General features: G+C 44.4%; 2 protein-coding genes across 5 annotated transcripts in view; one reads left to right on the forward strand and one right to left on the reverse strand.

The window, feature by feature from the left end:
• Positions 1-1,540: 1,540 nt before the first annotated feature.
• LOC126532014 (uncharacterized) overlaps positions 1,541-25,317 on the reverse strand; it is a 47,691-nt gene continuing 23,914 nt past the window's right edge. Inside the window, exons 4-5 of the mRNA XM_050179715.3 lie at positions 12,269-12,340; positions 1,541-1,995 (exon numbers count right to left, since the gene is read on the reverse strand). Coding sequence (XP_050035672.2) covers positions 1,578-1,995; positions 12,269-12,340 — 490 coding nt within the window. The 3' untranslated portion in view covers positions 1,541-1,577. The remainder of the gene's footprint in view (positions 1,996-12,268; positions 12,341-25,317) is intronic.
• On the forward strand, positions 14,332-23,525 carry LOC140218491 (uncharacterized). 4 transcript variants are annotated; one of them, XM_072288227.1, is made up of 6 exons: positions 14,334-14,482; positions 16,745-16,887; positions 17,850-17,918; positions 18,473-18,530; positions 18,972-19,052; positions 21,380-23,525. In XM_072288227.1, the coding sequence occupies exons 2-6, from the start codon at positions 16,835-16,837 to the stop codon at positions 21,455-21,457; spliced, it is 339 nt and encodes a 112-aa protein (XP_072144328.1). In that variant the 5' UTR covers positions 14,334-14,482; positions 16,745-16,834; the 3' UTR covers positions 21,458-23,525. The 4 variants fall into 4 exon arrangements, 2 of the variants coding, with proteins under 2 accessions (XP_072144328.1, XP_072144327.1); XR_011894767.1 differs by lacking the exon at positions 16,745-16,887 and having other exon boundaries at positions 14,332-14,482; XR_011894766.1 differs by lacking the exon at positions 14,334-14,482 and having other exon boundaries at positions 16,398-16,883.

The raw sequence follows: 25,317 nt of genomic DNA on the forward strand, positions 1-25,317 counted from the left end.
GAGCGATGGCACGAAGGATGCTAGGCATAACTTTAAGCGACAGAAAGAGAGCGGTTTGGATCAGAGAGCAAACGGGTATAGACGATATTGTAATTGACATTAAGAGAAAGAAATGGCTTGGGCAGGTCATGTAATGCGCAGAGTAGATAACCGTTGAACCATTACGGTGACAGAATGGGTACCAAGAGAAGGGAAACGCAGTAGAGACCGCAAAAGACTAGGTGGTGCGACAAAATTAGGAAATTTGCGGGTGCTAGATGGAATCAGTTGGCGCAGGACATGGGTAATTGGAGATCGAAGGAAGGGGCCTTCGTCCTGCAGTGGACATAAAATAGGCGGATGATGATGATGATGATGATGATGATGATGATGATGATGATAATAAAGATAATGTTATTGCTTAACAATTTCAGCAAGTTTCAAGTGTATGTAAGTTTTCTGCTTGGCTTCTTTGATGAACGACTTCCTTTATCGCAGTAACGCAATGCACCGGCCGGAGCTAATGGAGTGCGCGGGAAATGGCTCAAAATTCAAACGCCGCAAACGCCACGCCATGTGTGCCCGGACAGTTTTCATCGTTTGGGTAAAAAAAAATTAAGTAAGGCGTGGAGCAACCGCACAAACTGAGCTATTGACCAGGAAAGTACAGAGTTGTCGCTGTTTGTGCTGCTTAGTTCGACATCATGGCAAACTGCAGACTGTCTGTCGTCCCATTCTTTAAACATTAGGGCGTGTGCTTCTGCGCTATGATTTGTTACCGACAAAATATAGCAGTGCGGATCGTACTTGGTATCCGAGCAGATTCACAGCCCGTTTTCCAGCACCCCGTTTATGTCGTCTACGTCACAGAAAGTAGCATGAGCACCATGTCGTAGATATCGGCCAAACTTTTTGTTTCATTCTATTGTGCGCTAAGGGGTGACAACTAAGTGAAACGCTCTCTTTAAAAAAAATTATGCGGATCCCACGCACTGTGGGAATCGACGTAAGAGAAGCTTCCTGTGCTGTTTTCTTTGATTGACGATAATTAGCGGTGATGTTGGCGGCGAATGTTCAATTTCTTCAGCGTTTTGTTCAATACGAGAGTGGTGAGTTGATGGTAAAGGTTACTTTGCGTCCACCACTGCTGTTTGTCCGGGTAGTACACAGAACACACAGCCAGACGTGTCTGCATGCTTGAGGCGTTTTTGTTCGCAGCTGTTAATAACCTCCGAGAAGGCTAGTATTGTAACTTCCTCACACGCCAGATCTTATCGTGGCAGCAGTGTGAAACTTTAATGGAATTATGGAACTGGGATGCTACAGGGCAGAGAGCTAAGCCGCGGGTGCAGCGAAGACCAACATTGGTGTCGAGTGCCATGCCAGATGTGAGGTGAAAGCGGCAAAATGTACCCTGGGCTTATATAGCATTTATGTTGGTTTCACAAATTTTTGCGTATATATATCTATTGAAAAGCACTGGACTTCTCAATTCTGTCAGTGTAGAAAAGATGTGTTACAGGAACGATCTTATGGCTGCTGTTCAGCAAAGGTGGCAAAGTTGCTGTCTCCGATGTTTATTTGCTTCCACCGTACGATCATTGGATGACGCAATCGTCCTTGGGGGCTGGCTGCAACCTTTTTTCCACTTTTTCGGCGCTTCTCCGCTGTTCTTCTAGCATAGTGGCAATGCTTTTATGGACAAACTCGGTCGTCTCCGAATTCATCCTGCGCGTCTCCGCCATGTTGAGCTGCATGGCGCTCATCGCCTCTTGGTTCGTCTTGGTCGCGGCCTGCGTGGTCTGCTGTATGGCCGTCAACGTCTCCCGCTGCATTCTTGCCTGCTCCGTAGTTTGCTTGGTCACCGTCTCCAGTGCGTCCTTGACCATCGAAGATGTCTCCACCATAGCATCCTTCACGGTTCCCAGGAATTGCATCTGCGTGATTCGCATATCATCCATCGCCTTCCTGTTTTGCTCATTGCCATCCTTCTGCATTTCTACAACCATCTTGAAACTGAAAAAGGCAGAAAAAGAACGTATCGAGGCGTGCTATGAGCTTTCATCCATATTTCGCCCACATAGGTTCATGCTCACATAAGCATCGTAAGTGTAAGTCCACACCACCGCATATGCCACCAGTAGTATAGCAAATTGCTGTATATGATGATCAACGCCGGCAGGAACCGCAAAGTGTTTAATTGTAAAAGTTCATTTACATTACGAATAATTAAAGTGTGCTTAGTGTACTCAGTGATTTCGAAGCCAAAGCAGAATTATATACGAGAATCTTCTATAGAACATGTTTTTAGTTGTTAAGAGTGCCTTTTACATCCGTACGAACTGTGTTAAAGGCTGGAAATGCAAAATAAGGTTCAAGCACACTTAAAAAAATTGTGTTAGGTATATTTTGTAATATAATAGAGCAGCGCAAACACCGTTGGGGACCGCCGGTGTATACGCGCACACGCCCAGCTGCTGTGATCTGCTTTGAGCCCGCTGTTGTAGCCGTGCTCTTTGCCGCGTGGAAATATAGCTGCCGTTACGTGGTGCTAGTGTGCTGTACTTGCGTCGCCCGCCGAGAGAGCCATCAGCCTTGTGATGTTACTTTTCCGTGTCCTAAAGGATGCCATATGGCGAAGTAGTTCTGCGCATCCCGCAAGGTGGAGGAAGTATCATAACAGGGAAAAAATTGTCATCCATCCTAATGTAGCACGAAGCTATGCAATGTAACTTCGTGCTACATTAATGTACATGACAATATTTCTCTTTGAAAGGCTGCCATGTATAGCAAGGGCAGGTCCGGTCACACTAGGCCTACCTGACACCTACGCCAACACGACAACGACACCGGCACTAGGCCGACTAGTGTGTAAACTGTGTCGTTGAGAGACATTCTGTCACATTTTGTCACAGCGACTCGTCGCAGTGTAACAGGCTTTCGTACCGACGACCGAACCAGTCTGCGGATTATCTTTCGGTCAGTCATTGTGTAAGCAACCACAGAGCGAAAACATCACACCGACAACGCGATTTTGTATATATTTAGTCGTGCTCAAAATGAATGGAAACTTGCGAAGTTCCAGATCGTCGGCCCTTGCCAGCCGTCAGTGCCGAGATAGTCCAGATGTCGAGTTTTTTAGAGGAAGGCCTACCAACAGTCGATCAGTTCGTGCCCGTACACCCACTACGTGCGGGCATCGGCTCGATCACGCTAAGTCGATACGATGCTGATTTTGGTCTCCATAATTCAATCTTGTTCAGTTCTGGCGATAGCGACATTAAATGAACCGCTCTTGACTTTGTACAGTGCGCGCATAAAGAAGTGGCGAAATGCCACGGAGATCGAGAACCTGGTACCAAAATCAGGAGTGCGTAAATTTCAGGTCACCGCAGCATAGTTTCCATTCTATTTAAAGCGGGAGACGAGAGGTGACCGTGTACTTGCAAATGTAAAGAAATCAGGCTCGTGCGCTGCTTTGATCGCTATTTCCACAACGTAGAAAGCGAACGTTAGCGCTGGCACCATTACTCTTTTCGAGATTCCACGCACCGCCTCATATTTAGTGTGGCCCCACAGTGCTCTTTGTTTCACTATTGCAGCATTCCGCTTCCCATTTATTTACGGATTCCCTTGGTGGGTGCTTGAGTAAGTCTTTCCTTCGTTTATGTGTGCGCCGAGGTGTTTATATGGCTTGACTATGGGCATGACTTGCTGTTGAACTGACACCACATAATTACGCGTCTCCTCATTAAAGATCACAACTCCCGATTTCTCTATGCTAAACATCAGGCCTTTATTTGTTGCCGCGTTGCCACAAATATTTGCCAGCCTCGGTAAATCTCGTTTATTGTCCGCTAGTATTGCTACGTCGTTCGCACACATCAGTCCAGGGAACTTCTGTTGCACCATTTCTCCAATATGTATGTAGGATAAATCAAACCCTAATTCTCTGGTTTCCAGTCGCGTTTCTATGCCTTTAATATAAAGCGCGAACAACAATAGAGACAGAGGACATCTTTGCTTCAGTCCTTGGAAAATTGCCACCATTCATTACCTATTCAGCCTTCCCCTACAGCTTGCACTCGGTTGCCTCTATATATCTCCCTCATTAGTTCTACGAAATCGTCCTCTATGACTTCGTGCTTAATAATTCCCTCTATACGTTGTCAAAGGCTCCTTTAATATCTGGAAATGCTACCGATAAAGGTCTACTCTATGAAATCTCTATGCACTGAGTTAATACAAACATATTATCCCCTAAGCGTCTGCTTGGCCTGAACCCATTCTGGAGTTCCTCCAGTACATCATTTTTCTTCACCCACTTCGACAATGCCAATTTTATGGTTTGCATTGCCATTCTATATATCACACACGTTACTGTAACAGACCTGTACGAGCTCATCTCATCCTTATTACCTTTGTCTTTGTAGATGAGGTTCACCTTGCTTTCACGACATCCCACCTGGAATTTTTTTCGCTCTAATCACTTGCTATATGGCATTAGTGCGCAATGCGTTACTTTTTGGACCGAGGTTTTCAATTAGCTGTGTTGGGATTTCATTGGGCCCTACTGTCATGTTATTAGGGATATTTTCTTCTGATTTTTTTTTCAATAAAAGCTGTCTAGGCTAAATTTTGGTTTCTCAGGCTTCTCTGTTGTTTGTAAATTTGTTTAAGTCATAACTACGCTTTATTTCGTGCCGAAGTTATCCCAGTACCTTTTCTCATGTGCCGCAGCGCATCGTCTCCCAGTGCTATAACATGGCTCCAGAATATTTTTGGTGCGCCTTTGTCTCTCTTGCACATGTTACGCACCCAATGTTCACTTGTATATTTAATTTTCTCTTACACGAGCTCACTCGCCACCCTATTGTTTTCACGGTATTTGTTCCCTATAAGGAGAACCTCTTCTTCGTGTAATCCCAACTTTTTGGCTTCTCGATGATCCCTAGACGTCTGCTTACGCTTTTCTATAGCTTGCTTTCTTTCCTTGTTTCACCATATACATGGTTTCCTCCTTCCAATACAACAGTTTCTTTTTTATTTGTCTGTATTATTTCCTTCTGCACAACGTCTACCAGTTCCTACTATGCCCAGACTGTTGTAGGAAACGCCTGCATTTTCTTCTCTATGCTTTTTGCAATCTCTGTTTGCTTTTCGTTCATTTTTAGAAATGCTGATGCTATTGTTTCCTGTTTTTCGTTAGTATTTCTCCCGAATTTCAAAGTTAGACGTTTATGATCCCTACCGAGGCCGGAACGAGGTGACACCCTGCACTTAAGCAACAGCGCCACCGGTGCCCAGAATTCTATTGGCAGGGAAACAGTGTTACGATCGGCCAGCGGGGGTAGTGACCTTCTAGCCTCTCCTCACCGCTGCGACGAATCGCTTCTCGAAGCCAACAATGCGGCCCCCTCGGACAGTCCTACGGCACCAGCAAGGCGAGACACGTGTGGCAGACCGAGTATTGTTTGTTGGTTCGCTGTCGCCTTCACAGACCAATGGGAGAAAGAAACCTCTTGAAAAGGGTGTTCTAAGGCGTTCCCTCACGAATTGCGGTCACCGCTACGGTCGTTTGACAGACGCGCCAGCTAACTGCTGGGTCATCCCAGGAACCAAGGCGCGCCAGCTTGAGTCAAGCGTAAGAGCACCTGTCTACGAGGCTCCCCTTCTTTCTGTGTGTTCAGTGAACAAAGGTGCCGGAGCGAGTGTGTGAAGCCTAGCCCTCAACGCGGGTCTTTCGATGACGTTGGACGCTCCGATTAGACGAAGGTTGCACAGCAGTTTCTCTGACCCAGGGATCTAGGGAGGACAGAAGGGGTTTAATACTTGACGAAAAATGAGAGCGCTACGAAGACGAGGACGAAAGAACAACATATACGACAGACAAGGCGCTACTTCCAACTAAATGTTTTTTGAAGAAACAGAACTTTTAAATAGATGCAACCAAGGATGGCCCATCGTGGCATCACGACCTCCCTATCTCTTCAGAAAAGCTATCTCCTTTTTGGTAAGCGTCACTGAAAGGCAACTAATGCACGTGCCCTCGGCCTTTGCAATGTAAAAAGCTTCCAATATCTCCCCTTCTAGTCTATCTCTAGACCATGCCAGAAACCTGGTGTCGCGAAGATACGGACGGCAATTGTGACGTTTACAGTGTTCTGCCAGATGGCCCCCCGCATTGTTATTTACGGCCCAATTGTGCTCACGCACCCTTTCATTAAAACACCGTCCGGTTTGACCGATATAAACCTGTTGGCAACTTAGGGGTATCTCGTATACGACATTACTTTTGCAAGCAGTGTACTGCGCTGCATGTTTCTTAGAGCATGGTTCGGGTTTTGCTTTTGTCATCGTAGGGCATATCTTGGCCAGCTTACATGGTGCACTGAACAGAAGATTGATACTGTGCCTTTGTGCCACCTTCTTGAGGTTGTGGTATACCCTGTGCCAATAAGGAATCAGATGTAATCTCTTCCTATCAAATGGCTTTTTTGTGTTAGTGCCCTCTCTTGCCTGTTTGATCTTTTGAAGAAGCTTGTTGCAAACGCTAGAGATCAATAGTGAAGGGAAACCGGCTAGGCGTAGCCTTGAAACTTGGTTATTGAAACTGATTTCTATTTTGTGGCTGCAAGATTTGTTTAGTGCTTCTTTTAGACAAGTCATTGCAACTCCTCGTTTTACTAGCTTGGAGTGCGCAGTGTCGTATGAGATTAGCTGCTTGTTCAACCTCGGCTGGTATTCGAAACAGACATGCGTGTTCATCAGAGTGAGATTGAGGTCCAGAAAGCGAATGCTGTTATTACAAGGCCTTTCGCACGTGAAGTTTAGAGCCTCCGATGCATTTCTAAATGTGTTAATTATCGATTCTACAGTGTCATCTAGCCTAGACCCTGGAACGTCGTTAACAACCACGAGGTAGTCATCGACATACCTCATTATAGAAGGAGCACATGACTGATTCAGAATGCTGTTTACACACTTGTCAAAGGCGCTGAGAAAAATGTCTGAAAGAATGGGAGCGAGTGACGATCCAATGCAAATGCCCTTGCGCTGTACATAGTGTTGGTTTTTGAAACTAACGACAGTGCAATGAAGATAAAAGCTTAACAGTTCTAAAAACTGGCCGCTATTCACTCCGGTTGCACAACTGAACCTAACCTCACCAAAATCTTCGATTTTGTTCCTAATGGCACTGAGCACTCCGTCATGAGGAATCGCATAATACAGGTCTTCAACGTCCAGTGAAAACGCGTACACATTGCTCCAAGTTCCTTGTTCTAAAGTCAGCACGACTTCTCTAGAGCTCCGCACAAGGAAAGGGTCATCTAGGGGTAACTGGCCTAAATGGCGCTTCAGGTAGTGCCCTACTTGCATCTGCCATGTCTTCTTCTCAGAAACAATAGCCCTAAAGGGGCAGTCAGGTTTGTGGGTCTTGCCGGAGAAAAATACTTCCAAGACGCCTACCTCAAGCAGACGTTTTCGGTTCCTCGGTGTGTACTTCACTTGAGTCATGTTAGACTTATGAGATACAACGTTAGCCACTCTTCGTGTAGGTACTGTCTATAAACCCAGTATTCCTCGTTCTCGATGAGAACAGGTTCCTCCCTACAACTACGTCCTTAGCGCGGATGAGTCGGGCGACGGCATGGTCCAGCTACCCCTTTTGACATGCCCGGCCCCAAGTCTTACAACAGGCACTGCCGCAGGTGAGAAATGCCTGACGCGCGGCGCTATCGGCCGTTCTGCCACGGTTTAACGCGCTCGAAGCCTTGTGTCCTTTTGGACCTTAAAGGAGCCCCTCACCAGTTCTGGCCGTTTTGAACTGACAAGCGCAGAGCATACAATGCGCGCTAACGATCGTGTTTGCAAAGAATTACATCGCTACGCGCCGCGGAAAGGTATGAAATTTCACCCCGAACGCCGTGGCCATTTCGTGGCGACCGCGCTTCAAGCCAGACGGTGACGTAGTCGCGTCCCTACATCTACGTTGTCGGGTCCGCAGTGTGACGACGCTCGTGGTGACACGTGACTTCGAGAATTTTCAAGGCAACATCTGTTATTTGTGTGATCTGCTGCTTGAATTGACGAAATGAAGTTTAAAGAAATAATAAAACACACAAACGGAATGTCTGCGTCTTTTTTTGTTTCACTTCGCATCGAAGCAAGAGAGACGTACTTCCGCTTCGTCTGCTTGTTCCCACGGCCGTTCAGTCACGTGCGGAGGTTCCAAAACTCTCAAATTTTCTGTCTTGTTCCAGCGCGTGATAATGTTCTGCGATCCGCTTGTTCTGCCTCAGTATTCGTGTAACACTGAATCATACCGCTAGTCATGTTTCCTTGTGCAAAGCACGCAAATTCGTGTGCTGCGCGAAACGAGACAACAGCTCGCGCGCGACGCCATCAGCAAAAATGCGCAGCGCCGCAAAAGAAATAAAAGCGAGGAGAAAAGAAATATGAAGGCGGGGCCTGTGACGTATGCGTCACGCGATCCTCGAAGTCCGATATGGGAGAACGCAGGGAAGGAATTTCGCTTGCGGAGGCTAGACGGGGCGACTGGAGAATCTCGCTATGCAGTGGAACACGCCTTGTGAAATCAAGAGTTCGTGGCACTAAAATATGTATATCTGGGCTATTAATGAGCCGATTTGAAAAATGTTTGCGGCAAAACACTCCCTAGAGGACACGTGAGAACTACCAGCGTATAACCAAAATTTGCTATGGCGGCTTGGTGACGGGCCCTTTAAGCCCTGGATGTATTAGATCAAGCATCTCCTGCACAAGTCACCGTGTTATCGGTACTTGAAGCCCGCCAGCTAAAAAAAAAAAGAAAACCATTGAAAAAACCACCTTAGAGCGGGCATGTACTGTGTTACCGGGGCTTAGCGGAGAGACGAGAACTAGGAGTCGGATTCCTGATTAATAAGGAAATAGCTGGTAACATACAGAAATTCTATAGCATTAACGAGAGGGTGGCATGTCTTGTTGTGAAACTTAATAAGAGGTACAAAATGAAGGTTGTACAGGTCTACGCTCCTACATCTAGTCATGATGACCAGGAAGTCCAAAGCTTTTATGAAGACGTAGAATCGGCGATGGGTAAAGTCAAAACAAAATACACTATACTGATGGGCGACTTCAATGCCAGGGTAGGCAAGAAGCAGGCTGGAGACAAGTCAGTGGGGGAATATGGCATAGGCTCTAGGAATAGCAGAGGAGAATTATTAGTAGAGTTTGCAGAACAGAATAATATGCGGATAATGAATACCTTTTTCCGCAAGCGGGTTAGCCGAAAGTGGACGTGGAGGAGCCCGAATGGTGAGACTAGAAATGAAATCGACTTCATACTCTGCGCGAACCCTGGCATCATTCAAGATGTAGACGTGCTCGGCAAGGTACGCTGCAGTGACCACAGGATGGTAAGAACTCGAATTAGCCTAGACTTGAGGAGGGAACGAAAGAAACTGGTACACAAGAAGCCAATCAATGAGTTAGCGGTAAGAGGGAAACTAGAGGAATTCCGGATCAAACTACAGAACAGGTATTCGGCTTTAACACAGGAAGAGGACCTTAGTGTTGAAGCAATGAGCGACAATCTCATGGGCATCATGAAGGAGTGCGCATTAGAAGTCGGTGGTAACGCCGTTAGACAGGAAACCAGTAAGCTATCGCAGGAGACGAAAGATCTGATCAAGAAACGCCAATGTATGAAAGCCTCTAATCCTACAGCTAGAATAGAACTGGCAGAACTTTCTAAGTTAATCAACAAGCGTAAGACAGCGGACATCAGGAACTATAATATGGATAGAATTGAACAGGCTCTCAGGAACGGAGGAAGCCTAAAAACAGTGAAGAAGAAACTAGGAATAGGCAAGAATCAGATGTGTGCGTTAAGAGACAAAGCCGGCAATATCGTTACTAATATGGACGAGATAGTTCAAGTGGCTGAGGAGTTCTATAGAGATTTATACAGTACCAGTGGCACCCACGACGATAGTGGAAGAGAGAATAGCCTAGAGGAATTCGAAATCCCACAGGTAACGCCAGAAGAAGTAAAGAAAGCCTTAGGAGCTATGCAAAGGGGGAAGGCAGCTGGGGAGGATCAGGTAACAGCAGATTTGTTGAAGGATGGTGGTCAGATTGTTCTAGAGAAACTGGCCACCCTGTATACGCAATGCCTCATAACCTCGAGCGTACCGGAATCTTGGAAGAACGTTAACATAATCCTAATCCATAAGAAAGGGGACGCCAAAGACTTGAAAAATTATAGACCGATCAGCTTACTGTCCGTTGCCTACAAAGTATTTACTAAGGTAATCGCAAATCGAATCAGGAACACCTTAGACTTCTGTCAACCAAAGGACCAGGCAGGATTCCGTAAAGGCTACTCAACAATAGACCATATTCACACTATCAATCAAGTGATAGAGAAATGTGCAGAATATAACCAACCCTTATATATAGCTCTCATTGATTACGAGAAAGCGTTTGATTCAGTCGAAACCTCAGCAGTCATGGAGGCATTACGGAATCAGGGTGTAGATGAGCCATATGTAAAAATACTGGAAGATATCTATAGCGGCTCCACAGCCACCGTAGTCCTCCACAAAGAAAGCAACAAAATCCCTATAAAGAAAGGCGTCAGACAGGGAGATACGATATCTCCAATGCTATTCACAGCATGTTTACAGGAGGTATTCAGAGGCCTGGAGTGGGAAGAATTGGGGATAAAAGTTGATGGAGAATACCTTAGTAACCTGCGATTCGCTGATGATATTGCCTTGCTTAGTAACTCAGGAGACCAATTGCAATGCATGCTCACTGATCTGGAGAGGCAAAGCAGAAGGGTGGGTCTGAAAATTAATCTGCAGAAAACTAAAGTACTGTTTAACAATCTCGGAAGAGAACAGCAGTTTACGATAGGTAGCGAAACACTGGAAGTGGTAAGGGAATACATCTACTTAGGGCAGGTAGTGACCACGGATCCGGATCATGAGACTGAAATAACCAGAAGAATAAGAATGGGTTGGGGTGCGTTTGGCAGGCATTCTCAAATCATGAACAGTAGGTTGCCACTATCCCTCAAAAGGAAAGTGTACAACAGCTGTGTGTTACCAGTACTCACATATGGGGCAGAAACCTGGAGGCTTACGAAAAGGGTTCTGCTGAAATTGAGAACGACGCAACGAGCTATGGAAAGAAGAATGATGGGTGTAACGTTAAGGGATAAGAAAAGAGCAGATTGGGTGAGGCAACAAACGCGGGTAAACGACATCTTAGTTGAAATCAAGAAAAAGAAATGGGCATGGGCCGGACATGTAATGAGGAGGGAAGATAACCGATGGTCACTAAGAGCTACGGACTGGATTCCAAGAGAAGGGAAGCGTAGCAGGGGGCGGCAGAAAGTTAGGTGGGCAGATGACATTAAGACGTTTGCAGGGACAACATGGCCACAATTAGTACATGACCGGGGTAGTTGGAGAAGTATGGGAGAGGCCTTTGCCCTGCAGTGGGCGTAACTAGGCTGCTGCTGCTGCTGCTGCTGCTGCTGCTGCTGCTGCTGCTGCTGATGATGATGATGATGATGATGATGATGATGAAATCAGCCATGCTTTTCTTAACCCGCCGCAGTGGTTGAATGGCCATGGTGTTTCGCTGCTGAGCGCAGAGTTTTGGGTTCGATTTCATTCCGATGGGGATGCATGAGAAAACGCTCGTGCACCATGCATTGGGTACACGCTAAAGAACCTGAGGTAATCCAAGTTCATCCGGAGAAGCAACAATGTCTCCGCTCCACTGGGCTCCGCCCACGCAAAACACGGGTACCGGAAATCTCGCACACTTCATTGCTTTGAGGTCAGAACAGAGGCCCGTATCTAATCGACGGTGCGCAGCAGCTTTATGAGCGCCGGTTCGCATGTACGCCACACAAGGCAATATGCTTTACGCAATCAACTTTCTTAGTACGCCATATAGCATAACTATGAAGCGACGTACGCGTGTTGTCACGAAGTGATGCTCCTTTGCCTTCTCGCACGTGCGCTTTCTCTGCAGCCAGGAGTCGCGCACGTAACAGTTGGAGCTCTCGGCGTCGAGTGGATCGCGCACTCGCCTTGCACTTAGCACTATCATGCGGCAACACACGCTGACAAGTGATGTGCATATATAGGGAGAAAGAGGGAAGCTAACTTCGCGAGAATAGTCTGCGCGCTGTAGCGCCGCTCATTTTGTGCATTGTGCTACGCTGCCGCGAGGTTCCGCAAAGCTTAGCAGATCTTTTACTTACAGTTGGACCATGTCTTGGGACACGCCTCCGACGGGAGCAACGGCAGACTCCTGAGCAGCGGCTGCCGTGGGACTGAAATGGATTAAAATAAAGTGCCTTTGATTTATCTGATCTGTTTTCATTGCTGTGCACCAGGGCTGTTACAGGGAGTGTGCGTCAATTCAAAAAATAAGACAGAAAGCAAGCACACAAAATACAAGCGGCAATTGTAAAAAAAGAAGCTAAACAGTACAGATGGTGTACCAATTGCACAATGCATGGGACATACATACTACCTGTACATATATAGCATAAGGCAGATGGAACTAATACCAACTATAACAAACTAAAACGATACATTTACAATATATAAACAGCTTTAACAGCATACAACATATATCAGCATCACAGAACCCAGAATTATACAAGTAGGAACTACAATTTCTTTCAAAACGCGCTATCGAATTTGCACGTTAAAATACCTCCGTCTTTCCAATCTTCTATTGCTTTAACTAGAAATGAGTGTTTGAAAATTTTGGCGCTAGACATGTCAGGCTTGATATCCAGGAGGTCGCAAGTGCATGGTCGGGACTTATATTAAACATGCCACTTTATAATTGATAAAACAATCTTAACCTCGCTGTCCATCATTGCGTAGCAAGTTTTCGTGCGCTGGCCCTGGCGAGCAGCGTGCGGTAACATATCCCGTTCCCTAGCATTTAGAAAAAAGTGACAGTCACTTTAGCATACGCCAAAGAGAGGGAAGGCAAAAGCCTGCGCGCTCAAGAGATATTCAATAAATTACTTGCCATTTTCCTTAATTACCTCTAAATAATTTAAGTGTGCCTTAATTAACTTCGCCTTAAAATCAAAGGTCGTGTGCATCGACTTCCACATAAGCTCGAAGGTTCGAGTCCCACCGGAAGTCGTGGGTTTAAGTGCCTGAAATAAGTCTATAGTCGGATACAACTTTAGAAAAAAAGGGGAGGCCCCGCCCAGATGACCGAAGCACGACAGCCGATTGCCTCCGCGACTAAAATAGTCCCGCTTGAAAAATCGTGCTCCTGAAACACGTAATTTTCAGTATAAATAAAGACTTTTGCATTTTGATGACTGGTTTAGTAGAACTCTCCTGTGCTACAGCACATGCCGGATAGCGGCAGAAAAATAACCCCGTGCCTTCTACAACGCTGCCCGTCGTCTGCTGTTTAGCTTCATTGCAAGTGACAAAAGTAGAAAGAGCATCTCTGCAAGGCTTTTGCGCTTGTTCACATGTACACGGCGCACCTACAACCTGTTTTCCAAGCTTAAAATGAATCAGTTGCTATTGAAAAAGTACTTATATAAAACAATGCATTTATCGCAACCATTACAAACCCGGAGCGAGAATACGGTCAAGGCAGCAAGGTACAACAATGTAAATACTCTTGGTTTTAAATGGCATAAAAGTTATATTTTTTTTTGTATTGTGTTTTCACAGCACGCATTCTACAGCTTGCGCGTGCAGTGAGCCCTGGTGGACTGCAATCAATCAACGGTGCTACACAACGCTCGAACACCGTCGCTAGACGCATGGCTATCTCACTGCTGACAATGATCGTTCACGCTAAGTTGACAGCAACAAATCTTTGCGTTCAAGGCATCTTCTGCAAATATTTTCTGTTGAGACACTCGTACACTCTAAAAACTAGGAAGGGTATCGCAGGAGTGAAGCTGCCGGTTCACTCTTCAAAGCGTCGTTTTACTCTCGCAAAATGTCGAGGAGAGTGAAATGCATTGTTCACTCTGTCACCAAGGAGAGAGTGAAATGTGCTTTTCACTCTCCCCTTCAGAGAGAGAGAGTGAAAAGACTCTTGCGACAATAGAAAAGAGAGACTCTTGCGGCAATAGAAAACAAAACGTAGCGTAATCTTCTGCTTCAACTTAGGTGGCTGGCCCCGAACATGGCAATGTATCATTCGTGCACGCTGAGCAAAGAACACATCGTTTTGCTTCTAAGAGAACAGGCCGCCGCAGTTCAAGGGAACGCGTAGCGAGCGCTCTACTTTTTCACTCGGAGTGGCTCCACCGCGCGCGCGCGCGCTCAAGATCGCGGAACAACACAGCACTGGAGAAAGTAGATCCATCCAGCGAGCAAAGGCCAGCCGAGGGAGATCGTGTGGCAGCCATCTCGCGTCGCCACGAAAACACGACAGTCGTTCGTCATGCCTTGGATATAACAACAAATCCTCCACGGTAAGTGAATTCTAACTTAGGTGCACATTCTCCGTATATGTCATGCTATCGCCAGGAAGTTGTCGCTGCGCTTAGCCGACGCGATTGACAAAGGACTAGGCGTACGCGCTGTCTCTTGATGTCAATCGAAAAAGCCAGTCGTCGCGATAACTGCATGTGATTTTATCACTTAGCCGTTGTCAGTAAGAGCTTTAAAAATCGCAAACGCTGCCAGAACTATGGTATGTTCAATAAGACGCCAGGCGAGAGGACGCTTAAAATGGTTAGTTCACCAGCCCGTGATTCCGAGCCTATGCGGAGCGTGATTAGCGTGCGTTTTGCGTGTTTGAATTTATTCAGTTTGGCAGTCTGCTATGTACGGAACGCTGTTGAACTAAGGAATCACATAACAGAAGCCGTCATTTTGCTGGCAGCATGCTTTTTTTTTTATAAATAAACCGCGCGCTTGACGGTGTCTCGCGCAGGGGGAATCTGCGACCACTGAAGTTACGTGCAGCACCAGTGCTAGTTAGAAACTTTGCCGCAGGCATTCAGCTGCATGCTGCAAGAGGTCAGTTGGGCGCGTTATCTTGAACTTACTGAAAACGCATGGGGAATCCATGTTTTATGATGAAAAAAGTATAAACCCCATATAAGCGATCTTGCGCGCGGCAGCTACAAGCGACGCGACGGAGATGGCTTCGCGTTCGCTCGTCGCCTACAACTCGTACTCCGTGCGAGCGACGATTTTGAGCGACGCCTCCCCGGTGTTGCCGGCATGAGGGCTGCAGTCACGCGTGACGCGTGCTTTAGTAATTTACGTTGATGTATTTTACTATAAAAAGTAGCATAAAATATTTCCGGAGGTCTTGCAGTACGTTCTTATCCTTGCACGTATAAAAATTGAATCATTTGCTCGTTCCGCGCGACAATCGGTAGTATTTGAGCGATGTATGTAAGTAACTACATCCAGTTCCGGCTTCGCGCTATTGGCTAGTCGCTCATAGCACTTCTGGGCGACGAGCGACGATTTCTAGATTTCCAGAACCGAGCCATCTGTTCAAGCGACGGCCCGTTTTGTCGCTCGTCGCCGTCGCGCACTAAATCGCTCTCACAGTGTTTATCCCTAAGACTGAACTGTTTTTGCTCATGTTGAAATGGTGTGATTATAGGTCTGGTTTTGTCTCCTGTTGCGGTTTTCGTGCACGGTGCGAAACTGAAAGGATGCCTATGTCTACGAACTCGGTGAATTGTCGAGCAGCTAGTTACGCATCGGCATCGAATATAACGGCTGCTGTGTGGAATTACAATTGCAGGGGCGCTTTGCATACGCTTATTGTTTTGGACATGCCTGTGCATTTGCTAATATGAGTTGGCGTGTCAGAGTTATGTCATATGAACAGCTAAATCAGCCTTCCTCTGGGTGTTACAAGCGTAATGTGTGCATTTTGCTATAGCATGGCAGATTATGATGTGTTTATCGCTTGAATATTTTTAGTAGAGAAATAAAATATCAAAATAAAATGTTGCTTTAATTCCGTGTTACCATTCTGTCGTACACAGAACAATAGGATGGTGTAATAAACTAATAACTGCGGTTTAACTGCAACTTTTACATGCCTACAAGAATCTAAAATGCTAGATTTCAAACTGCAGCAGTAGTCGGGTCTGTCAAAAATGAACTCCACTGCGCACCTCATGCATGAAGATAAGTTCATGCCTTTTAGTAAGCTTAGATGCAGGCCGCAGTGAACTTGTTAGTATTGAAATGTGGGTAAGCTTGCCATAACAAGCCTTGTTGCCCTTTTTTATAGGCACATCCATATATCCATTGAGCTGAAGGACAATATTTTCATCCCTACTGAGCATCATGTTTGCAGCTATAATCCTCAAATTATGGCTTCAGCAGTGGCACAACCAGGCATGGTGCGGGGGGGTGGGGGGGGCACACTGGGCACGTGCTTAGGATGTGTCACAAGTGGTGTTTGCGATACACCAGACTCATGACAGACCTATGACGTCTGAAAATGACCAATATTCTATTCATTAGCAGGAGTATTCTAATATTCATGAAAAACAAGGATGAACTGTGGTTTGTTTTTTTGCTTAAATCTAAAAATTGAAGTTAGTTTAGCAGTTGACTGTTGCAGTCATTTGGATGTTTTGCATGCATTTCACTAGGAAGACTAAGAGCTAAGACTTTTTTATTGCCATTGCCTTGACTGTCTTGATGTTGTTTTGCACCATGTCCTTGTGTTGACTTTTGCATACGATATTTTTCAGGCACCCGCTTTAACGCAAGAAGGCAGCTGCAAGGACACGAGGATGTGAAAGAGCCAGTGCAGCGCGACTTCACGTAGTGTAGAGGAGCCAATGCCAAAAAATCAAAATACATTGGCATGTTATTTGGACAAGAAAACTAGTATGTGGGTATATTGGGTGTACCATTTGACCAAATGTCAACAAAATCAAGATACAGTATGCTACACGAAGATGAAAATTCTCACGTGCTCCAGGCAGTCATCTTAACATGGTATATTTATGTAATGTCTCTGATTGGAAAGTCAAATCAAGTATGCTCACTGGAGACAAACACATAGCAGCAAGTGTCATTGAAAAGTTAAAAATGTGTTTTAAGAAAGCTGATTAGTTCTGAGAAGTGACTGCTTTTTGTCTTGCCTCTCAACACATATATCCATGTGATAAAAAAATAGTGGTACAATGAAATTGCATATTTGCTTAGCGACATGATACATACTTGCAATGAGCACGGTGCCTGTGTTTACTATAGAAAGCAACAGCCCATGCTTGGTTAGGTTAGGCCCACTACAACATGCAGGCATGGGTGATTGGCGCTTTTTTATTTCTGTATCGTGAGGTTTATTGACGTGCGTATAGGTGCAGTGGCACGCAGTATGGCTAGTACAAAAAAGGGGGGGGGGGGGCAGATATATGTAGCTCACTGTACACGACACAGGGCAAAGGAAATCCGTGTTCAGCAACTATGTTAAATGCCATGTACGTAAATTTTACAACGCTACTCGTTCGAAGCGCGCACAGGTGCATATTGAAGAAAAGTTTCCAGGGTAGATAATTTAGTTCGTAATTTACACTAATTTTGCTCTAACCACGAGACATAATAATTTGAATATACTGCACGGAAAAACCTAGAGCGAATTAAATTGTGTGTCAGCTTCGTGTGTATACATGTAGTCTTCCCTATGCATTAGGTTTTTTGCGTAATGCATTAACAGTTGACAGCCTATCTTATGATGTGTACTCTGTTTACATTACAGTTGTTTATTAGTTTACTCGTTTGTTTTGCGACTGATGAAATGCCGGCATATATATATTTTCAACATTTGACATAACCCTGTATGTTTTGCAGGGACAACCCAGGACGTGCATTTCTCAGCACCCAGTCAACTGCCAAAAGTGACTCAAACACAGGCCACCAGTAAGTGGACATCAGTTGCAATTTCACATTATGCAGTTGGCAGCTGCCTTGTACGGAGGCTTTTTTTTTAATGAGATGGTGATGTCGTTCTAATGTACATTTTGACCACAAAGGTGCGATCATGTCTCACAGAGGCATATATGGTTGCTATTCTCTGCGAGGGACGTGTTCTCGTGTTCGTGAAGCATTTGTGTTTGGCAGTATTGTCGCCCAATGAGTCGGATATAAACACTAACTCGCCACTGCCGGCAAGTAGTTGCGAGAAACGCATTATGACGCTGTAAAGTTATTTCATTAATTCGAAGGAAAGTTTCGCAGCAGGAAAAAAGGTTGCTATTCCAGGTAAACATGTATTTTTCTCACAGGTTATTTAGCCAAACTGTGGATGCATGAAATTCGTGACTTATGAATAGATTTTAATTTGTTCTTTAGTAATGCTTCTAAAAGAGACTAGAAATAGCATGTGACTACCTCTGCAATCAGCAGACCATACATCTACAGTCATAAGTGGCAGTTCCATGCAGTCTCACACTTTATATAACCTTTCCTTTCAGCACCATTGGAACTGGTGGCTGCGTTTTCAGAAGGAGAAGTGCACTTGACACTGTATATGTATGTGTGAATTCGGTTTTCTTTGTATGTGTCGGCTCACTGACAAACAGTGCAAAAATCTGTTGTACCACGAGCCTGACGACGCCTTCTGCTGCTAGAAATGCGGCACTTCATATTTTATAGTACTGCATGACATTTAAATCAAAGCTACCACATAAATGATCAAGAAAACTAACCGCTGTTATAGCTGTTTTCCTCAAAGAGCGCTTGTCCTTTATGGGCTGTGTTAATCTGTGCTCTCCACCGATGTTTCAGTAATATTATCCCTTAGTGAGTGAGAGATTGGGGGCAATTAATCGTGTTAGTGTTTAAGTGGTGTCCTAATTATGTGCATTTGTTCCAACACAGTTGTCTAGATTACTTTATTGTGTAGTGTAAAGCTTATGAAACCATCAGCAACTACTGAGTTGCTAACACGCATATGGATTTGTCACTATACAGGTGGAACTCGGCTGTACCACTGCAGTGCTGCGGAAATTGCCTTCACCAGCGGCTTTGCAACAGCTGTTTCGCAGCATGTCGGTATGTGTTAATTTATAATTATGTTGGGATAGGCTAGTATTATGGACCACTGCTACTCTGTATTGTGACAGATCCATATGATAAGGGATGTAATGGGCACAGCGAAAACCTTTGAATTTTTTACTATGGTACATAAACAGGCTCTCCTTTTCGTCACAGGAGCAGGAGAGAAGGGCATGCAGGCACTCCTGAATGTACATATATTTCAAAACATGAGAGAGACATATATACACACACACACACACACACACACACACACAATTAAACTAAAGGCAGGGACGTTCCATCTTTCATCTTGAGTTGAATTGTGCAGCGCAAAAATACAACACAGACCACAGAGAAGCACACATGTTAACAGGTTTGATACACACGTTAGTTCAACAGATTTGATACTTCAAGTGTGCTATTTTACACAAGGGGGAAGGGAAAGGGGAGAAAATCTGAAAAAAAAGTGGAGTGGAAAAAAAGGAATCGTGCCGAAAAGCATGAGAAGCATCGCGCAGCCAGGATCACCAGCAGGACATCTAAAAAGCACTCTGATAAAATTACATACAGGACAACCTTACGTATAGTTTGTTTCAATCAACTCAGATCACATGCAGCCATTACTGCAATCAAGTTGTTTCCTTATGTCATATGAGGGAATGATGTGGGCCCAAAAAACTGTTTAGAGCTGAAGGCTTATGTTCCATTCTAGCCTCATTGCCTGCTTTTTTATCATATTGTTATCAGCTGCTTATGTTAGGGACAAAAAGTAAGAGTACGAACTGTTTCCCGATTCGCCATTCCACACATGTCTTTGTGACTATATGTACATGCAGATGATCCATAGCTGAAAAATATTCAGTACAGTAGAATCTCATTACAAGATGCACTTGGTTGTAAGAGACATCTGAAAATGGTTTGGTTGGTTTTCCGATGTTTGCCACGTTAACAATACTGTATACAAGAGACACCTTTGTTACTAAGGATGACTTTTTAAGTATTCACTACTTCGAAGGGACACAACCCACACACATTCACTTTGTGCACCTTGTGTGCTCCGAAGGGCGTAAAGATCACGCAATCCTTACACAAGTCAATCGTGCATGTCTCTTTTAGCATGAACCAGAAAAGGAGGGCAACGAGGACAGTGCAGGGCAGAAAGTGTCGGCAGTTGAAGCTGACGAGCGTCTAAGAGCACCTCAAAGGTACTGCGAGCAACAAGGCTTGCAAAGTGAAGTGTTTAAATTCCAGAAGTTTGGAAGGAAGCTAACACAATCTACAGTCACTAAAAAGCTGTGAATGTCTTCTTTAAAGGGCCCCTAAACCACCGAGGTTGAAATTTAGTTGCGGTGTTGCAGTTCTACACAATAAGGCAATGAACAGGTAGCCACAAGAATTTTTCGAAACGGTGCAGTAATAGTGGAGCTACGTGTGTTTGATTATCGAAAAGTAGTCCCCACTCATTTTACTCTTTCATCTGGTACACGCCATATGGACAGTATCGTCTTTTCCTTGCCTAGTACACCTCCAAATGTTACGGGACAGGCCAACACCAACGAGCTCTGTTGCTGCCGCGCTGGCCCGTCGTCCTGCGAGGGGTGGCGCTAATACAACGGAACTGTATGGTGACTCGCGTTGAAGAGCCTCATAGGGAGACCCTTCTGTTGGCGTTTCTCTTCTTTGCCCCCATTGGCTGCCCACAATGGCATCGCGTGCAACGCGACGAGGAAGAAGGAGTGTGTGTATTTGCTTGCAGGCCTTGCCAGCAGTCGTACACTTTCGTTCGACCAATCGACAGCACCGGAAACTGGTGACATCATCAGAGACAGCCTGGTGACGTCAGGACAAACTGGGGGGTGCAGGATAGGTCCAGAGAGGTGCACGGGGTCATTTTCTTCATATTGTGGTGCTCCGGCAGTGCTACGCACTCTGGCATTTGGCTTCGTCGATCGTGACGGCATTCCGATTTCGATACGCGTGTTTACTTAAAATGTTCAAAAAATGTCGAGAAGTGGTTTAGGAGCCCTTTAAGCCACCCTGAGCATTTATTCCTTCAGATATATCAAAACATACTTTAGTGATGATGCATAATAAAGTGATCTAGTCTGGCTCCTCAATGTCTCAAAATTTTTGGTTTCGAGAGACATGTTTCCCGTGCCTCTTGAATATCTTCTGATGAGGCTTTACTGTAATATACACAAACAATTGTGTAACTCCTCCTGCAAGTATTATTCATTAAGCCCGGTCACTTATGTGCAAAGTTTGTGGTTAAGTCTTGATGTCCGTACTTTTTAGAGCTATGTTTATTAATTCATGCTGTTCTTATTGGTTCTTCGATGCAGGAGACAATGCCTACGAAATTATTGGCCCTGATCATGAGAGCCATCAAGGGGCAAACAACATCTCTGTTGCAGAAGTGAGCCCGGTACCACTTGGAAGTTACCATGACAGATGACACGGCAGCAATAGATACAGAGACTGCCACGTCTACTGCAGCTGCAACAGTGTACGAGGCAAGCAGCAGCGCGTCAGCAGCAGTGTCAGAAGGAACCACACCAGGCCTGGTAGAGCAACATGTGTGCTATCACTGACTTTTTTTGTAGTGGATACAACTCATTTGCTCAACATACAAAAGCTTTTCACCACGACTGTGAGCCAGTGTTATTGTGCAGCAAGTGCAAGACTAAGTTAAGTGTTATAGCACAGTACAAGCATCACTTTAACATATGAAAACATATTACAGTTGTTGCCTCCCCAGCCAGCCCACATAGCCACAACAATGTTGAACACATGGTGGGACACACATCTTCTCCATTAGAAGATAGTAGAGACTGTCAGTGTTGTTGTTAGATTAACTGGTCTTTGTAGGCAACTAGGACAACACAGGTGTCATAAGATTGTTGTTGATGTTGTTGTTGAAGAGGTAAAAAAGAAGTTTGATGCAGCTGAAGTGCCAACTGATATTGAGCAAATCAAAAGCAACCACCTGAGAAAGCAACACTATCAAAATTTGGGTATCTATGTGCCGCCAACTCTGGTAAGAATGGCATAGGACAGAAGTGTGATGAAAATCACACAGACACTGCTGTTGCATCACTGGCCACAGTGAGCAGCGACTTGTAGGGCAAGAGAGTCAACTGAAACTAACATTATGATATAGTGTCATGCTCCCATGTGACCACTTTTCAAGTTATTTTGCAAGATACAGCTCAACCTCCAGAAACGAGACTGCAAGTTGTCTGTAAAAAAGCTTTCACAAAAATTATTCATAACACCATTAACATAGCAGTATCTTTTTTTTTTGTGTCGGTTCGAGGTTCCCGGCTGTCCATTAATGCAAAAATTGAGGAAAAAGAGAACATGTGTCGTACTTACACCTTTTTAACAAGTACGAGGGGGACAGAACTTTTCTAGTCATGCATCTTCATCATACTATCAAGTTTTTAAATGCCTTTTATAATTATTATTACCAGTTATATCTGAGAGCATTGTATGCATGTAGCAGGTGTAAAATCAGGTCAGTTGGATCAGATGCCTTATCTGCAAGCGAGCCCTATATTCAAGAAATTTGAAATAAAATAGTTACGTTAGAGACGCAGTCTTTCAGCACTTTATTGCCTGTGGTTTAAGCATTGCTCAATACTTTTGTGGGTGGCAATTTCAACCGGCACAGCACTGCGCTTTGCCACAGTCACATTTGTCTTCAAAGTGGTGTTTACCATTTGTGTTGATCTGTTTGTGTATGCATAGAGCAAGTTTTTAATTTATATTTTTCTGCATTCTTGTGCTTGCACTAAGCTTGTATAAGGCAGTTACAAAATGTGCGGCACTATAACGAACTGTTCTGTTGAGCTTACACTTGCAAATAATCGTGTTCAGATGGCCGCACTTCTATGCGGGTGCACCGCTAGCTTTGTGTATGTTCTCATGTTTGTATAAAGCTTATATAAGCTAGTTAGAAAATGTATGTCACTAAGCATTGTGATATTCTTTAAAGAACTGCTTGGTTGGTTTTACACTTGTGAATTAGTATTGAGGCGGTGGTATTCCCATGTATGCCCACTGCTAGCTTTCTGTGTCCTCACGTGTTTGTATTAAGTTTCTACAAGGGAGTTACAGCATGTACGTCACTAAGCGCTGTGATATTTTTTAAAGAACTGCTTTGTTGGTTTTACACCTGTGAGTAATAGTACTCGTGTGGCACTAGTCATGTGTAGGTACACAGGGACCATTTGTATACATTATGCTCATGTAAAGCAGTTACAAAGTGTATGTCACTAATTACTGTGATATTTGTTGAATTGCTGTGATGGTTTTACACATGTGAATAATAGTGGTCAGGACACAGTACTTGCGGTGTATAGTTGAATTTATACACTGCCAAGACATGGGCTGTATACGTACCAAAAGAAATGTATGTCATTATATTGTTGTGATTATTACTGTTTGGATTTTATTAAACTGTAATAAAATTGTTTCTTGTATCTATTGAGGTATGGCAATTTGTCATGCAGCCAAACTGAGGACCTGCACTTGTGCATACAAATAAACAGCTAATTTAAGAGTATACTGCTCATATTCTGCTAAACCAGTTTAACAAATCTTCTACTACAATGCTGGAAAAATGACAGAGCTGACTCGGATGCACAGAAAAAGTTCTGCACTGGCTGAAGGACTGCCCCGCACTGGAGTTCGTAATGTTGCGTTTATTGGAGTAGAACAGAAAGTGCACTTCTATTAAAAATGCGACAGTTAGTGCAGAAACATAAGGCAGACGAGCGGATGTGGCACATTTTTTTCAGGGCCCTCCATGCCTACTACTGCATTTCTAGTCTTCCTGTGCTCTGCGTATAAGCCCCTGTTCAGCCAAGGTTTTTACTCCATGACAGTTGTTCTACTGGGTTCGTAGCAATATTGAAGAAAAAAATTAAATGGTTTTCAAGGACTTTCGAGGCCCCGACACAGTAACTTCAAGGACCTCTTGCAACGTGTGTAGTAGTTTGGACAGGCAATAACTTGTTCAAGAACACCGTTAACTTTAATGCAAACAAAAGAAAACAAAACAAATCGCATTTCAGTGATTTCAAGCATTTGAAAGACTGCTAATTTGCCTTTCACTGCCCACCACTAAACGCACACAAGGAAGCATTTCAAGAAAGCGCTCAAAGTTTTTCTGCAATAGCACAATTAACTACTTGGACCTGCAACATTTGCAGTTTTTGAATACTGTTTGGTTTGACAGTGTATGTGATGTCATCTGTTGCCTCAGCTTTTTTCACCATCAAATAAGCAATAGTCATTTCTAATTTCTTTTTATTGTGTCTGTCGCTCTCAATTCACTCTTCACGGCTTCTCTTCAAATGCCTCAACTGTTGAGCTTCCTGCTTCTGCTCCTCCAAGCACATTTGTCGCCGGTTCCATGTGCATAAAACTGGTATCTGCAGCTCCTTTGTAATTTCAACTTTAAGGATGTCGCTTTCCTTCTATTACCTCCAGAGACAATTTTCTGTGACATGCGAAAGAGTGTCACAGAAGGGAAAAAAAGCGCTTGGCAATGTCTGCTAAGTCTAGCCAAGTGTACAAGTTTAAGGACTTTCCAGTACTTCTAAAAATTCAAGGGTTTTCAATGCCTTGAAAATGGCATTTTAGAAATAAAAGATTTTCAAGGATCGCTACACACCCTGGATTCTAGCACCTAAATAATTTTACAAGCTTATTTTGGCATGGAGTTAGGAAATTCATGCTTTCTAGCTAACGCTGCACTATCTCTGTACAGTGAAGCCACGAGAGCGCAACTATTTTGGAGTAAAGAAAAATACTGAAAGCTTGTAATACCACTCTTCTTTTTTTCTATGGAGCTTCGTATTGCCTAGTTAAGTTTACGAATGTGCCTGGTTTTGGCGGGCATTTTTCGACATTTTCTGGAAGAAGCAGATGTCTAGCCCCCGTATTCAGAAATGTATCTTAATACAAAGCTCATGCTTGACTTGATATAAACGACGCCTGGTGCGAACGTCCCCCAAGACGCTCACTGCCTTTCTTTTGGTGCGTTCACGACTTGCGTCGTTTAGATCAAGTCAAGCATGGGCTTCAAGTTATGATGCATTTCTGCATATGGGGGTAAGCGTGCACAATTCCGGGCAACGCACTGTGCCATTGACACTGAGAGAAAACGGGGAAAACAGAGTTAACCACTTATGCTCCTAAACTTTCGCGTACCTGTGGTGTGCGTGTATCGTGGAAGAAGAAACAGCGCAAACACAGGGACGAAAAAAAGCAT

Source organism: Dermacentor andersoni, chromosome 5, assembly GCF_023375885.2.
Source record: "Dermacentor andersoni chromosome 5, qqDerAnde1_hic_scaffold, whole genome shotgun sequence".
In the NCBI taxonomy this organism is placed as follows: Eukaryota; Metazoa; Arthropoda; class Arachnida; order Ixodida; family Ixodidae; genus Dermacentor; species Dermacentor andersoni.